Source organism: Ascaphus truei, chromosome 14, assembly GCF_040206685.1.
Source record: "Ascaphus truei isolate aAscTru1 chromosome 14, aAscTru1.hap1, whole genome shotgun sequence".
In the NCBI taxonomy this organism is placed as follows: Eukaryota; Metazoa; Chordata; class Amphibia; order Anura; family Ascaphidae; genus Ascaphus; species Ascaphus truei.
The window spans coordinates 30,138,732-30,156,829 of NC_134496.1; the positions used below are offsets into that span (position 1 = coordinate 30,138,732).

The 18,098-nt window shown below is 46.0% G+C and overlaps 2 protein-coding genes across 2 annotated transcripts in view; both read right to left on the minus strand.

The window, feature by feature from the left end:
* Positions 1–18,098, minus strand: part of LOC142465886 (alpha-1,4-N-acetylglucosaminyltransferase-like) — a 100,511-nt gene that overhangs the window by 34,521 nt on the left and 47,892 nt on the right. The gene's annotated exons all lie outside the window — the stretch shown is intronic.
* The window catches only part of LOC142465885 (alpha-1,4-N-acetylglucosaminyltransferase-like), a 61,598-nt gene continuing 47,147 nt past the window's right edge, over positions 3,648–18,098 (minus strand). The window contains exon 5 of the mRNA XM_075570294.1: positions 3,648–4,769. Within this exon, the coding sequence (XP_075426409.1) occupies positions 4,179–4,769 (591 nt within the window). The 3' untranslated portion in view covers positions 3,648–4,178. The remainder of the gene's footprint in view (positions 4,770–18,098) is intronic.

Below are 18,098 nucleotides of genomic sequence, written 5' to 3' on the forward strand. Positions count from 1 at the left end.
TGCACACTCAGTCACACTCACAGTCAGATGCACACGCAGTCACACGCACATGCATAGTCACACGCACAGTCAAACGCACACGCTCAGTCACACACAAACGCTCAGTCACACGCACACTCAGTCACACGCACACTCAGTCACACGCACACTCAGTCACATGCACACTCTCAGTCACACGCGCACTCTCAGTCACACGCGCACTCTCAGTCACACGCGCACTCTCAGTCACACGCGCACACTCAGTCACACGCACACTCTCAGTCACACGCACACTCTCAGTCACACGCACACTCTCAGTCACAAGCACACTATCAGTCACACGCACACTCTCAGTCACACGCACACTCTCAGTCACACGCACACGCACAGTCACACGCACACTCTCAGTCACACACACTCTCAGTCACACACTCTCAGTCACACGCACACTGTCACACGCGGAATTCACACTGCCTGACCCCCCCAGACTCCCACACACACTGACCCCCCAGAGCCCCACACACACTGACTGACCCCCCCAGACCCCCACACACTGACCCCCCCAGACCCCCACACACAGTCACATGCACATTCAGTCACACACACTCAGTCACAGTCACACGCACACTCACAGTCAGACGCACACTCAGTCACACTCACAGTCAGACGCACACTCAGTCACACTCACAGTCAGACGCACACTCAGTCACACTCACAGTCAGACGCACACGCAGTCACACGCAGTCACACGCAGTCACACGCAGTCACACGCATAGTCACACGCACAGTCAAACGCACACGCTCAGTCACACGCACACGCTCAGTCACACGCACACGCTCAGTCAAATGCACACTCTCAGTCACACGCATACTCTCAGTCACACGCACACTCTCAGTCACACGCACACTCTCAGTCACACGCACACTCTCAGTCACACGCACACTCAGTCACACGCACACTCTCAGTCACACGCACACTCTCAGTCACACGCACACTCTCAGTCACACGCACACTCTCAGTCACACGCACACTCTCAGTCACACGCACACTCAGTCACACGCACACTCAGTCACACGCACACTCTCAGTCACACGCACACTCTCAGTCACACGCACACTGTCACACGCGGAATTCACACTTAGTGCAACTAGCTAATACAGGGGATGTGTGCCGAGCACGCGCATTCTAAGTCAAATTTATTTGCGTTTTGTCATTGAGATTGTATTTTGATTTTTAATTAAAACATCACCAACACAAATACAATTTCTGTGACAAAAGTCAAAGAAGTTTCACTTACTATGCGCGTGCACAGCACACACAGCTTTTTTTCTTCTCTGGAGTCAGGAGGCAAATGCATTTGATTTCTGATGTTTTTGATGACAGCTGATTTGCTGGAGAAGCTGAAGTGCTTTAAAATTATTATTATTATTCTGGCTTCTATGTCTTCTGCAACACAATCCCATTCTTTAATCAGATTTATTTCGCTTGCACCAAACCAATACGAAGGATTTACAGTTGTTACTAACAGGATAATATCTGGTTATTTGTATAATCTGCTAATTTAAAAGGGATCGGAAAGAGCGGGCAATATTCATGTGTACCTAATACATGTACTATTTAACCCTCAATTTCAAATGAATAAAACTCATGCAGAAAATAATTTATCACATCTAGCATTTTTGTCATCTTAATGAAGATGTACAAACGGTCCAAAATGTACTTACAACCTTTTAAGGGCTTTTTTTTAATCCCAAATTTGAATGTCTGCAAAAGTCTTCGCAAAGCCTCACTGGCCTAATAATCAGGGCAGCCGACAGCCTTCCCAGGGCCCAGGACCAGTTTCCACTGTTGACTCACTTCTTCTCTCACTCCCCAACCTTCCCTCTCTCACACGCTTCCCCTCTCTTACTTACCCCTTCTTCTGTCCCCCCTTCCCCTCATCCCTCTCTTTTTCTCCCCATTTTTTTCCACCTCCTTCCCCCATCACTCACGCATTAGCCCTCTCCCTCACTCTGCCCACTTTTCTTCCTTATCCCCAATCACTCCCTACCTCTCTTGCACCTCTCTGTTACGGTCCTACCCTCCTCTCACCCAACCCCCTCCCCCTCCTCTCACTCAATACCCCCCACACACACACACACAGTTCTACTTGACAACAAAATCCACAAGCCCCCAACACTCTACAAAACACTATTCTCAACACACACACACACACACACACACACACACACACACACACACACACACACACACACACACACACTCACTCACTCACTCACTCACTCACACTCTCTCTCTCTCTCTCTCTCTCTCCAGTCAGAATAGGGCATTTGGTTGCGACTGTCTTGTAAACAAGTCTCTACCTGCGGTTGGCCACAGAGGGACCCTCCGCTGCGGAACACTCAGCCGCTTCACGAAGGTAAGTACATTTAACGGTTAATTAGCAATTAGCAACGGTGGTAGAGGGTAAGGTAAAGGGGAATCAGGGCAAAGGGGAATCAGGGCAAAGGGGAATCAGGGCAAAGGGGAATCAGATCAAAGGGGAATCAAGGCAAAGGGGAATCAGGGCAAAGGGGAATCAGGGCAAAGGGGAATCAGATCAAAGGGGAATCAGGGCAAAGGGGAATCAGGGCAAAGGGGAATCAGGGTAAAATCAGGGTAAAGGGGAATCAGGGTAAAGGGGAATCAGGGCAAAGGGGAATCAGGATAAGGGGTTAATGTTTTTAGGGTAGGGGTAGTAGGGTAAGCAGTTAGGGTACAGTGCTTTAAGGTAAGGGGCACGATAGTATTAGGGGTTACGATTAGGGGGGTTTTAGGGTGAGGTTAGGGTCTTACCTTGTCAGCAAAGCAGCCGGCGGCAAGAGGTCCCGGTGGCTAGGTGAGTAGCAACTAAACCCAAGCAGAGATTTGATCGCAGTTAAATGGCTGCAAACAATTGTCTTAGACCCAACACAATTCCCAACACACATCTTGGGAGGGGAGTGGAGTCAAGGGTTCGGTGCCGCGCGCAGATGCAGAAGTTGAACCGGACATCTGGGTGGGCTCAAGTTCTTGCACTGACAGGTGGGCAGAGAGACGATCTGCTTCAGCAGCTGGGCAGAACTGGGGACCGTCCGCTGGGCCCAGTCTCTAGCCAAGCCCAACTTCCAGTGCCACTCAGCCAGGACCAAATTCCAGAGCTAGTCATTTCCCCCCCCCCCCCCTCGACCCCCTGCAACTGTTGTCCTAGCTCTCTTTCCTCCTCCTCAGTGGCTTTGCTAATAATGTTGTCAAATTATGAATCTTTCAGCAAAATAACGCCGAACAGTTAACGAAACATGGTGTGTGCCCTATTTATAGTCTCGGCATTAAGCAAATCTAGCAATTTTAAAGCATTTGGCAAATAATAAAATTAAAATGCAATGCATATTGACTTAATGTCTGGTGAATTGTGTGCGAACGACAACGGCATCCACCGCTATTTTTATTACTTAAAGAAAAAAAAAAGCCTAATTCATGTTTGGTGGCCTCATTTGCACATCTCAAAACCTTAGCCAACGTTCCTACTTTTAAAATGAAAATGACTTACTTCTTAGCAACATTACACTATTTCTGAACCCATGTCACATCAAAGTTACTGTACATTCAGTGAACACAATGCATAGCAGAACAAATATTGAAATTACTGTATAATGAAACCACCATCTCTTTATTAAATATCTTATGCAGTTTTTGCCAAAAGAATAAAACATTATATAATGCCATTTATCAAACACCAATATTAGTTGAAGTTACAGTTTGTTACATATTGTAGACTTCACCCTTGTTTATCAATAGTGGGGAGACAGAGTAGGGAACTCCAGCAGACACAACATCTTTAGCTCAATCTTAAAGGTTGTTTGTTTCTTTATTTAGAATGGTATACAGTATGCTGGAAGTTCTTTCTTCTTGTATCCTATTTTAATTCAGTGGTGGAGTTACCTGCTCAAACTCTATATTATTTAATACAACTGGATGAGCGTTATTATACCGAGTCTCCCCTATAAGTACTTACTAATGGGATAGTAACACCTGGAAAACCTAGACATTTATTTTATCCCGAATTAATGTAAAATGTTTATACAATTATACCATATTGGAAACCCATTCAAGGTTTCCACCATACTGTGGATCTCATTGCCAGCCCACTTGAGTTGGATGCTTCAATCCTCATAAATATCTAAAGGTGCGTGCACTCTTTTCTCATAATAGCTCTGTAGGTGGAGGGGCAGTGCTGTTGATAGAGATGTTCCACCAATGTGTTACTCCCAGGAACCATAGTTTCTCGTGTACCTTTATTCCCGTAGTTCCAAAGATGAACAGCATAGGAGTCATTGAAAGTTGGCAACTTGTTCCAAACCTGGTAGAACGTCTTCCAGGATGGGCTTGGAATAGGGTAGAAACGTATGGGGTTCAGGTAGGAGATGTTTCCACATAAACCATCCTTTACATCCTTGAGTTCAGGCAGGACACAGATCTTTTTCAGAATGCGTGTGAAGAGCGCTGGTCCTTGGTATCCCCACACTGCTCCATTAAAGTCCCGGACAAAGCTTTCCATGCTGTTCCAGGCAAAACTGTGTCTGGGAGAAAGTCCAAAAATACTATTACCAGAAATCTGAGATAATTCACAAGCAACAAAGTCCTTTTCTTGGATGGTTCGAATTGAGATGATGTCAGTGTCCATATAAAAACCACCATGTTTCCAAATCAGGGCCAACCTGCAGCCATCTGAACTGACATGGATCCAATGAATTTCCGCATCTGGATTAACCTGCAGTATAAATATAATAGAAACACAATCAGTGGTGGAAGCTGCGGGAAGAAGAAGAAAAAAAACCACACTAATCCACTCTTCACAAACAAGCAATTTCATCAAAGGAGGAAATACCTAACTGATTAGACTCTCCAGTTCATTGGACATAGACATATGGATGCAATTGATCATAACTCGTGTAATTAAGATCACCAATTCATTATCGGTTCACACCGTACTGAAACCATGCAAATGTACCATTCCAACCATAAGATAAAGTAGGGGCTCATCCCATACTGTATGTGTTTCACTGTCTTCTTGACTACATCCTCAAGATAGGAGGTTAATAAATGATATTACTGTAGTTCATGCTGGTAAATAACAGTTCTCTCCTCCTCACTCCTCCAGTTGACAATCATGAAATTGCAAGTTTTGCACATGGGGAAAACAAAGCATAGACACTGAATTATTGACATTAAAAATACACTGGGAGAAGGTGATGCTATGTACATCAGTTTTGCTTCAAAACTTCAGTAATGCATACTTACAATTATATTATTGCAGCACTGAAGAATGACAGTCTTTACGCTTTAAACCTGAATGTTTCTGAATTGACTTATTGCATCACACTTTATAGTTTCCCCTATCCCTTGCTGTATATGGTCTACTGTTTGCAGAAGCACCCCCTGTTTGCCGTGCCTACACTCATCATATCCCCCTGTGTGCCCTGCCTACACTCATCATATTCTACCATGGGTAATTAGCCATTACTTCAGAACATAATGTACTCCTGGAATTTCAGTTGTCCTATTCCATAGTGCACTTGCAAAAATATTTTTTACCCCCCCCCCCGAGTTTAATACCACTTAGTCTTTTTCTTCCTCTATGATTATTTTAGACTTAGACCACATCCCACCAACACGACCCCTTAATTAGCATATGCTGCAATTGCATTATGATATCTATGGTACTCTAATGTTTCCTAATAGTGTTAAAACTTATGTTCCACAATGTCAAAGGGCTCAATAGCCCCCGTAAGTGTGTTTGGCCAGAAGCCAGAAATCACGAGAAAATGCCTTCCCAGCACAATTTGACAAACTCATCCAGGCTTTCTGAAAAGCTACCTAGCAAAATTTTGTAAGAGCAGCTCACAATCCTTGATGAGTTGGTTATGGAAGTTTATAGAATAGGCCCCCAGGTCTCTGGGCGTGCGACTTCTAGCTCTAGGTTGAGGGTGTGGAGCTCCATTTGAGAAACTTCAAGATCCGTACTAAAACAGAGGACACCTTTGAGGGACATCCAGCTCTGTATTGATAGTATGAACCTCTTCCCAGAAGAACCCAGCTTGGTACCCAAACTGTGAAATTCTCTTGGAGACCGCCAGCTCCACACGAAGACTGAATCTGCCTGAGTGTCTTTGAGCTCCGTGCTGAGGCTGCAAACCTCCTTTTTTAGAGCATCCCAGCTCTATACGAGATGGAGTGCCTCCTTTTGATATTCCTCCTGTTTCTTATCCATGGCGGTAAGTGAACCGTGGGGGGGGGGGGGGTGGTGGGATGTCCTGGGGGGAAGGAGGGGTGGCCGGCGGCTGCGGGGGTTAGCGGAACAGCCCTGTCCTGTGGGGACAAAACAAATAAATAAAGTGCGCAAATTATTATTTCTAATGTTTAACCCTTCACCACCGTTGTGTTAATTTAAAACTTAATACAACCTCTAAATCGATGGGTGATCTGCAGCTATGTGAACAGGGGTAAAACCCCTAGGCAACTGTAACACAAAAAAAGACAAAAGCGCAAACGCACATAGTGAAGTTTGTAAAAATATGGGTGTATATTATTTAGGGTATAATATCTGCGTACATCAGATTAGTTGGTATTAGACATTTCATGTACAATACATGAGTTTACCACACGCCGCACTGCCGCCTCCAGGTCTCAGATGTTCAATCTCACAGCATCCAGGACAGGTTATCACAGCTGTAGCATGGAACCTCCGCTGCGCTGCTGCCTTCCGATCGATATTCTTCCCCACTCGCTGCCGTCACCACCGCTCACTCCTGGGATCTGCCTCCGACCGCCACTGTACCTCGGAGCAGTGTGTTGGTGGATCACGTGTCCCGCGGGGTTTTGCGACTGACCGCAAAGGGAGGTTGGGGCGTAAAGCGTGATGGTAGCTTTGCTGCAGTTTGCCGAGTGCAGCTATTGGCATGAAATCAGTCCAGTGCAGATATACCACACAGAGTGTGGAGATACAGTTCTAGGGCTATTTAAAACCTTATCCAACGCGTTTCGAAGCTTACGCTTCTTCTTCAGGGATAAAATAAACTAGGATAAGAGCATATTTATACCCTTAGATCGCCACTGATTGGTCAACATCAAAGGTATCTAGACCAATCTGATCTTCACCAAGCATCATCCCACAGATGTGGGTGTTTGAAGTACTTACTTCTTAATATGCTCTGGTGGGTTGACCTTTTCAGTGCTGGTCCATGGGTATAGTTAAAACACATACATTTTATTATTATTTATTCAACTTATAAAATACATTAAAAAACACATTAATAAAATTGCCAATGATTGTGAATATTTCAAAGGCTCTGAAATAAAACAAACAAGTGTTAATAACACGTACAGACATTATTTGCTTTATGTTTAATATGAATGGGTATCACAGATGTTTATAGATTTTTTACATAAAGCCAAGCACTAAGCTGATAGGAGACACATACCTATATGGGGCCTATTTATACATATTTTTTAGTACAGACACCAGAGGTCTATGTTTTCATTTAGACCTTTAGGACCTAAAGACTTCAATTGGTGGATCCAATAAGTTTCTTGGACAGATATCTTTTATTCTGTCTCCTCCACGTCTATTTTGAGGAATGGTTTTAATCCCTTTAAACTTCAGGGATGAGGGGTCTTTGTTGTGGTGGGTTGAGAAATGACGACTTACACTATGGGTCTGTAGTGCGTGTTTGATATTTCTCACGTGCTCTTGAATACGTGTTTTCAGACAACGTTTTGTGCGGCCTACATATTGTAGGCCGCAGGGGCATTCTAATAGGTACACTAGGAATCTTGTATTACAATTGATAAATTCAGTAATATTATACACTTTATGATCTATATTTGATTTAAATGTTTTACGTTCACCATGTAGGAGTTTGCATATACAGCATCTCCCACATGGGAAGTTCCCTACTACATTATTACTCATCCAGGATTGTGCACCTTTATTTTTTGTAGTTTTCCCAATGTCGCTCGGGACTAATGTATCTTTTAAACTGCGTGCCTTCCTGTAGATAAACTTGGGGGATGTATTAATGTGTCCACTAAGAATGGGGTCAGTAGATATAATGCCCCAATGTTTTTTTATGACTCCTTCTATTTGTCTGCATGGAATTGTAATTTGTGATGAACGGAACTTCTATCCGGTCCTCATCTGCATTTACAGGACTTTTCTTTTTTTGTACCAACAGTTTATTCCTATCTATTTTTCTAACCTTTTCTAGTTCCAGCATAAGTTGTTTATAGTTATATCCTCTTTCTAGGAATCTTAAAAACAGGAATTGGGCTTGTAATTCAAAGTCTTCCTCCTTGCTGCAGTTTCTCTTAATTCTCATGAACTGACCTCCAGGTATATTACTAATCCAAGTTCTTTTATGATTACTGGAGGCCAGTAAGAGATTGTTCGTATCTACCTTTTTAAAGAAGGTTTTAGTTGTTACCCTTTCTGCCTCTGAGGCCTTTAGATCCAGATCTAGATAGCTGACATTCTCTGCGTGTGTTACATGGGTGAATACCAAGTTGTGATCATTATGATTGATGTATTCCATGAATTTGTCTATTGATTCTTCATCCCCCTCCCACACACAGAGAATGTCATCTATATAGCGACGCCATATCACTATGTGTTTCAGGAATGGATTCTCCTGCCAGATGAAAGTTTCTTCCCAGTTTCCTATATACAGGTTTGCGAAGCTGGGGGCAAAGCGTGTGCCCATTGCAGTTCCGCAAACCTGCAGGAAAAACTGGGACAGAAAAAGAAAATAATTATGGCTAAGTACATATTCTATGGCTTGTATGATAAACCATCTATTTAGATCTGTGATTTTAGATTCTCGTCTCAGTTAATCCTCAACTGCTGCAATACCCTTTATATGTGGAATGCTGGTGTACAGGGCTTGTACGTCACACGTCAGCCACCTGTACGAGCTTTTCCATTTGAATTTTGCAAAAAGGTTTAGTACCGCAGAGGAATCCTTTAGATATGAAGGTAACTCCCCTACGATACTTTGCAGGAAATAATCCACATATTGGGATAGATTTGCTGTCAGTGAGGATATACCTGAGACTATTGGTCTGCCTGGCGGGTTTGTTAGAGATTTATGCAGTTTAGGCTCCACACGCACCGGACCTCCCTCTCATGCCGGTGCGCCGGACGCTCACTTGCTTCTGGGGTTGCCAATAGGGAGACCGGTGCCGGGTGCAGCGTTTTTTTTAAATTAAATTAATGGCCACGGCCATGCCGGGGTCCCGGTGACCGGGCCCCCCTGACTCACGGGGCCCGGGACGCTGGTGCCCTTTGTTCTCCCCTGTTGGTGGCTCTGGGTAGAGGGGGTGGGTCGTAGGGAGCCCATTCATTGCTCTTGGCGTTATCTTTACTCCCATTGAGGGCATAGGTAACCACACTGGCAATCAATGAGTGTAGTAGCTAGTATTGGTGTGTGTATTGTATTTTAATGTTTATTGGGGGTAGTGGGGGTGGGTGAAGGGTGGAGTTGCCGTGGTGGGTGTTTATGCCTACTGGGTGTGTAGCGGGAAGGGTTAACCCCTTCATTACCTTAGCTGTAGTAACCGCTAAGGTTATGAAGGGGTTAACTCCTCCCGCAACATTCTCAGTAGGCCTAAACACCCACCTCAGGCCAAATACCATCTTCACCAACCCCCCCCACCCCTAATAAATCGGGCACTGGTATTTATCCGCTTCACTACCTTAGCGTTTAGCCGATATGGTAATGAAGTTTCGTGTAAATGTATTTTTATCACATAGGATGGATGTAGTGGGTCTTCGGAACTGATATTAATGCTGGTCAGCTGCGGAGCCCCCCGGCTTCAATCCAAGGCAGTAAAAATAAATGTTTTCGTCAGTCAAATTGTGGATCCCATCTCACAACCCTTGAGGTGGCGAAATGAGTACTGTACTTGCTAGTTGCTTGCGAGTTGTACCCACGATATACAGATAAACCCCGTTATAACGCGCTTTGTTATACCGCGATTCGGTTATAACGCGGTTTTCCCGTGGCTCCCGTTTTTTGCACACTGCACACACTGCACACACTCTCACTGCACACACTGCACACTCACTGCTCACTGCACACACACTGCTCACACTGACACACACTGCTCACACTGCACAAACTGCTCACACTGCACACACTGCACACTGCACACACACTGCTCATTGCTCACACTGCACACTGCACACACACTGCTCACACTGACACACACTGCACACACACTGCTCATTGTTCACACTGCACACACTGCTCATTGCTCACACTGCACACACTGCACACTGCACACACACTGCTCATTGCTCACACTGCACACACACTGCTCATTGCTCACACTGCACACACTGACACACTGCTCATTGCTCACACTGCACACACACTGCTCATTGCTCACACTGCACACACTGACACACTGCTCATTGCTCACACTGCACACACTGCACACACACTGCTCATTGCACACACACACACACACACACACACACACACACACACACACACACACACACACACACACACACACACACACACACACACACACACACACACACACACATACCCTCCCAATACACATATACATAAATCAGCCTTAACTTGGGGATAATTGGTGAGGCCTGTGGCTGCAGGGGGGGGGGGCGCTGCGTGCCAGTGGGGGTGGTGCTGCGGTGGAGGGGGGTGATGGCTGCGGGGGCCCCCGATGCTGCGGGGCTGGTGGGATGGCCCGGTGCAGCATGGGGGGGCAGGTACGTGGGGGTAGGTTGGCGGTACGGCCCGGGGTGGGGGGTGGGATGTCATTGTGTTATGGGGGGTGGTGGGGCCCTGCACTGCGCTGCGGCGGAGTGGCAGGACGACCCTGCGCTACGGCGGGGCGAGGGGGCCCGGTCCTGCGAGGGGGGGTGATGTTGCTGGGGGAGGGGAGGTGACGGTGCTGGGGATGGGGGGGGGGTTGGTGCTGCGGGGGTCCAGGCGGCTGATTACCTGTTCCCCGGGCCTCCCTCTCGCGCCGGAGCTGATGACTTCCGGCAGACCGGCACTGTCGATAGGGAGACCAGTGCCGGTGCAGGTTTTTTTTTTTTAACATATACTGTACTGTATTAAATTAACGGGCATGGCCCTTTGCCCTGGGAGGGAGAGGGAAGGGGCTGGGAGGGAGAGGGAGGGGGCTGGGAGGGAGAGGGAGGGAGGAGGCATGTGACCCGCATGTAGGGCTTCTGGACACCTCTTCCTTCCTTCCCTCCTCACTCCCTCCCGAACAGGCGCACGGCGGCCATTTTTTTTAAAAATTAGCGCGACCCCGTTACTAACGCGGTGGTCTCGGGGTGGACCCCGAGGACCGCGTTATAACGGGGTTTACCTGTACATCTCGGAGCTACTAGAATAGCTTGATTTCACAAGAATTTGCGAATTTGGGCATTTTTTGAGCTTCCTCACAGTTTGTCTGAGCAATATCCTCAGGGGATCGGAAGGCACACTCTTCTATGTGGCCATATTCCTTACAGGAACACAATTCCTCAAAGTACAGGTTTCCTCTAAGACAGAGATACAAAGTAGAGCTCAACTCAAGTTCATAATGCAATTTTCTATTTAATGTGACAGCCAAGAACAGTGGAAAGACACTTTTTCAGGCCCCATATGGACCTGCTATACACAATGAAATCAAAAGACATCATTATCACTGAACATAGAAGGTCTATAGCCATTGCATTCTATTATATTATGGTTGAGTTTAATTGACTGCGAAGGTGATATCCTTAGATGGCTGAAGACATTCGATGTTCATTGATATTGATGTACTTTGATAGATACTAAACATTTTTTGTGTATATGTATATACCTCTGTTCTGTCTTTCTCCATATTTTGTATATGAGCTTGATGTGTTAAGGATACTGTTATATTGTGATGCTACTTGTCAGCTGCAATGTGTACTGTACAGTTTAGCAATGCATTTTACTGTGGGAACACTAGATGGCGATATAATGCAATGTTTATGTATTGGATACTCAGGTGACGCATGTGTGCCTGGAAGGATTTTTACAGCTCTGAGAAGGCTGTAATTTAAGCTTTTTAAAGCTGCAGTTCATGCAATATCCTGCATGTGTGGTTTTTTTAATAAATCAGTTCTGTAGTAAGAAAAAATACTTTTAGTATGTTCTGTTTTAAAAAACAACAACTTTGAAAGACCAATTTTCTTGTATTCTATTTTAACAAGCATGCTTGTTCCTGTAGCAACGATTTACATTCCCCATATTTAAAGATGTCGCCAAACTTTGCCAATCAATAGACTGAGAACGAATTGACCGGCAGCTGTGCAGTTTTTTAGGTAAGTAGAGATTACACAACTGAAACTATTGAAGTAAAACAAAAAACAGGAGCCTGAACTGCAGCTTTAATGAATATGCATGGCAGGTGCATTAGTAGATATTAATTAGGTAAATACATTAACACATTTTCATTATTCTGAACCGGAAGTGAGCCCATTTTGGCGACAAATCTCCCTATTTAAACTGCAGTGATCAGTGGACTGGAGCTTGTCAAAGGGCTGTTTGGCTTGAAACGTTCCTCTATTCTTTCATTGTTTGAATTTCATGAGGTTAAAAATGTATCTTTTATATTTTTCTAACCTTGGAGTGCCGTGGACATTTTCTATTTTTATGTTGTATATTTAGAGTGTTTGTATATGTTGAATATAAATGTGTACTGTATTTGTATATGGTATGTGTCATGGAACAGGAATACTCCTGTCTGCACTTCTGTTTCACCCCCCCCCCTTTCCTCGCAGCCCTGCTTGTCAGCTTCTTAGTGCCAGCTGTATGTGTTTGGCTCTGTACACAAACACAGTGCTTGTGTGATTAATACAGTGCCATTTCCCCTCTCCCAGCAGCTTGCTGTATTAGAGATGCAACATTATTGCTACATGTTGTAGCTCCCCCAGACACTCCTGTGAGTTGCCATAGCAGCCCCAGCCTTTCTCTCAAATGGGCTAGTCTGCTCTCTCCCCCTCTGCTCTGCCCACAGATGGTCTGTCCCCAGACTATCTTACTACCCAGCATACATTGCCATTTCCTTTCCACCACACCACTGGACGAGTGAGTACTTTGCTGTAACCCCTGTAATGGTGCTGCAGGATTATCTTTTCACCTCCCGTTACTTCTAAGCACACACAGAGATATTTAGACCTACACCTCTACACAAGAGACTGTTTTTCCCTGCTTTCTCCAAAATAAGGTAAGAAAAGAAACAGACCGTGCTTGGAAAAGAGGGCGAGTTGACACTATCTGAGCTAAGTCATCACCACCACCACGTGACCCTCTGGCTTCCAGAATAGTATGTGTGTGTGTTACACTACTGTTGCATGTTTGGAATGTATTTATATGGTGTAGGGTCTGTGTGAATAGATGGGGAGGAGAGAGGATGGGGGGAAGGAGGAGAGAGGATGGGGGGAGGGATGAGAGAAGATGGGAGGGAGAAGAGAGAGAATGGGGAGAGGGAGGAGAGATAGGATGGGGAGGAGGGAGGAGAGAGGATGGGGAGGAGGGAGGATGGGGAGGAGGGAGGAGAGAGGATGGGTTACGAGAGGAGAGAGAAAGGGGGAGGAGAGAGGATGAATGGGGGAGGGTGGAGAGTGGGTGAGAGAGTAGGGGGAGGGAGGATAGGGGAGATAGGATGAGGGAGGGGAGAGAGAAATTTGGTTGAGAGGGAAGAGAGAGAGAGGATGTGGAGGAGGATAGAGAGGATGTGGGGGAGGAGAGAGCATGGGGGGATGGAGGAGAGAGAGGATGGGAGGGATGAGAGTGGACGTTGGGAGAATGGGTGGGAGAGGAGGAGAGGGTGGTAGGACAGAGAATGGGGGGTAGGAGAGAGAGGATGGGAGGTAGGAGAAAGTGATTGGGGGGGGAGAAGGGAGACCATGAGGGGGAGGAAGGAGAGGGAGAGATGAAAGAGAATGGGGGGAGGAGATATAGGATGGGGGGAGGTGATCAGGGAAAGGAGGATGTGGGGGAAGGAGGTGAGAGAGGATGGAGGGGACCGGGGAGAAAGACAATGGAGGGGAGGAAGGGAGATAGAGGAGGGGGGATAGAGGATAAGGGTGAGGAGAGGATGGGAAAAAGGGAGGAGAGAGAGGATGGGGTGAGGGCATGGGGGAGAGGGAGGCTGGAGGGGACAGAGGAGAGAGGATGGGGAGAGGGAGGAGAGAGGGAGGGTGGAGAGAGGATGGAAGCGGAAGGAGGAGAGAGGATAGAGAGGATGGAGAGGAGAGAGGATGGAGAGGAGAGAGGAGAGGGAGAGTGGGTGAGCGGGTGGAGAGAGGATGGTTGGAGGGAGAGAGAGGAGGGGGAGGGAGGAGAGAGAGGATGGGGGAGGGAGTAGAGAGAGGATGGGGGGCAGGAGGATAGATGATGGTGTAGAGAGAAGGAGGGAGAGGGAATGGGGGAAAGGGGTGTTAGAAGGAGGGGAAAGAGGATGGGGGGGGGAAGGGAGAAGATGGGGAAAGGGAGGAGAGAGGGTGGGGGCAGGGATATGATGGGGTGAAGGAGGATTGAGGAGAGGGAGGAGAGAGAGAATAATAGAGAGGGAAGATGGGGAGGGAGGAGGGAGAATGGGGGAGGAAGGAGAAAGAGGATGGTAGAGGAGGGATACGAGGGAGGAGAGAGAGGATGGGGATGGGAGGTGGGAGAATGAAGGGTTGAGTGGGAGGGGTGAGAGAATTTATGGGAAGGGATGGGAGAGCGTGAGAATGGTGAAAGGGAGGAGAAAGAGGATGTGGGCAGAGGGAGAGGGTTGAGGCTGGGGGTCTCACAGGAGACCAGGGATTTACACCTTTATACCGGGATCATATCACTGAGCAAAACCAAGAAGTAAAACAAATTGCGATTTATTAATTTGAAACAGACGTACACACAGTGGATTACAATTATACAGAAGAAACCACACTTACTGGGGGTCTGGGCTATAAAACGAACCTTTTCTAGTTGAAATAGCACAGAAAACAAAGTCTGGAGTTACCCGCAAAAGTCCTGGAACTCAATTCGGCATGATTTACAAGTCACCACCGCTGTATTTCTTCTACAGATGCCAACATCCCTTGACCGGGAGAAAGTACCAAACGTCCTGGTACTCTTTTTGGCGTGTAGTTACAGCCGCAAACGAGACGTTCCTTTCTCAGAACTTGGCCCCGAAAAGTGGGACTTGATTTGAAAATCTCTGAAAACGGTCGCTGCTATTTCTCCAACAGCATCTTTTGGTGACTTCAAATTTGCCGCTGCTGTTTTGGCGCTTAGAATCTGAGGTCCGGATTGGCTGCTGGGTTTCTTATAGTATTTCAGATTAATTCATGAAATCCTACAGCCAATCCGAGCCTGGGAACTTTACAACCAACCAATCAGAGGGCTGCCAGTCTTCCGAAGCCGGGCAAGCGGTACTTCTGAAGGCAACAAGGGCATGCGTGAGTTTGTCACCTTAGCCACTTGAATTTCAGAAGCCACCCACTGGGTTAGGTGCCTCCACGTCTAGGAGGGAAAATGCTTGCCACCTAACCATCCTGCCCAAATGGCTTTAACACCTCTGGCAGTATCTGTGGCTTTGAAGTACAGACCTAGGGCATTCTCAGTTGCACCACAAATTGGTTGCCCACTAGCCCCCTCAGAGAACCGTCTTTAAAAGTCCCAGCTTTTAAGTATAATACATTTACAAACATTGCAGTTTAATAAAAAATATACCTTTACACTTTTTACCTTGTCTAAGTCTTTTGGGCTATGAGGGGTAAAATGGGACCATATACTTGTAACCCCACTAACCATATCCTTCATACACTGTAAACCTGAGGTAGACTGTAAAAACGTTATAGCCACATTGGCTATTAAACATTTTATGAAATATGAAAAATATTTCCCATTTTTATTCTAAGTCCCACAGTGAAACGAAAAGATGCTTAGCTGCAATCCCAGAGCTGTAGCTCCTTCCCTTCAGGAAACCTAATTTTCTTTAGAACCAATAAACGCTTAGGCGCACTCCAAGAGGTATCTCTTTCCATTACTGAAACTTGGACTTAAGTTTCATAAAACTTCTCAAAACTTAATAAATAGTTGGAGAAATCCCCCAGAACCTCTATACTGGGGTACCTGGGCATATACTGGGGGTCCATCACCAACTTAGGGAACCTTGACTGTGCCCGGGATATACAAATCCCTATGTCCTCATTTGCTTTTCTGGTCTGTGCCGAAGCAGGGAAACCTGGAGGAGAGTCACGTAACTGTTTTCAAGGGAGGACTTTGATCGGAGTGATGTGTCTATGTGTCCCCGGGAATCTGACTTGATTCCCTAATACAGTTACTAAGATTGAGTACTTAGACACAATCTGACAACACTTTTACCGCAAAGTCCCCCCCTGAAACTCATAGCCTGAGAAACTCCACTGATTAGCACTCCTGGAAAGGTAAAACACACATCAAATCTTTATTGGCATACAATTACATTTATTGCAGGCACAATACAGAGATTGAAGAGCTGACACTCTAAAACCTGAAACAGGGCTCAGAATACCTTTATTGATGGCCTGGTTACCCCTTCACAGGGGTCACAGGGGGATAGAGTGGGAAAAGAGGAGGGGGGAGAGGATGGGGATGAAGGGGAGAGTGTTTGTATAGCTGCAAAGTAAGTGGCTGTCTGCAGTTTGTTTGTAGCTTGTATAATTTCTTTCTTTTTTTTAAAATCAGAGTTATTTTGTGGGGCGGGGGGGAGTGCTGGCAGGTGAGAGGAGGGTGATTTAAATGCTGACTATTTTAATGTGGACTGTAACTAATTTAAGAAATTAAATGAAAGCTGTAATTAATTTGTACTATACAGGCATACCCCGCATTAACGTACGCAATGGGACCGGAGCATGTATGTAAAGCGAAAATGTACTTAAAGTGAAGCACTACCTTTTCCCACTTATCGATGCATGAACTGTACTGCAATCGTCATATACGTGCATAACTGATGTAAATAACGCATGTGTAACAGGCTCTAAAGTCTCCTCGCTTGCGCACAGCTTCGGTACAGGTAAGGAGTCGGTATTGCTGTTCAGGACGTGCTGACAGGCGCATGCGTGAGCTGCCGTTTGCCTATTGGGCGATATGTCCTTACTCGCGAGTGTACTTAAAGTGAGTGTCCTTAAACCGGGGTATGCCTGTACTTCACCAGGTCTGTGACTGAGCTTACTTGTTTATTTCTAATTACCAAGTTACAACAAGTTTCAGTGGGGCTAAAGTTTAATTGATAGCTTAAAGTAAGATTTCTCTAATAGATATTTGTTTTTTGACATGATGGAGTTCATAGTTGGATTTTATAGGGTGCAAGTGTTTGTGTATGTGTCTTTTAGCAATAAAGCTTTGGGTGGAAAAAATGCCAATACTGTTAAAAGTATGCTACAGAAGGTCATGCACCAAGATGGTAAGAACTGTGATTTCATGTTACAATATCTGTTGTTTGCTGTAAGTGAAGTACCTCAGGCTTCTTCTCTCTACACCCCCTTTGAGTTATTATATTGGACACATCCCCGACGTATATTAAATATGCTTAAGGAAATGTGGAAAACTGAGTTAACCCCACACCACAGCATAGAGAGCACGGAGCATGTTCCTTTTTATTGTTGAACATAGGGCTGGCACCTCTATGGACTTTTGGTCAAAGGTTGGTAAGAGGCTTATCCTCCAAGCCCTGCAGATAGGGTCAGGGAAGTGTGAGTTTGCCCTTACAAAGGTTCATATTACATCAGAAATAACCTGCAGGCTGCCGGCCAGTAGCATATACTGCTGCGACACACTTTATCCTAACGTTTGCCCGTTATGTGCCCGTTATGAACGGGGATTTTTCCGGCTGGCGCCAAAACGGAGCCGCGAGCGAGCCGCATCTTCCCCCTCCCGCGCGTTTAATAAAAATGCTCCCCTATACTTCCCCTAACCTACCCCGAACCCCTGGCTGCTCCCCCTGGCTGCGCGCAGCTTCGCGCAGCTTCCCCCTTACCTCTGCTGCCTCTGCAGCCTTCAGGGATGCCGGGGAACCCTGG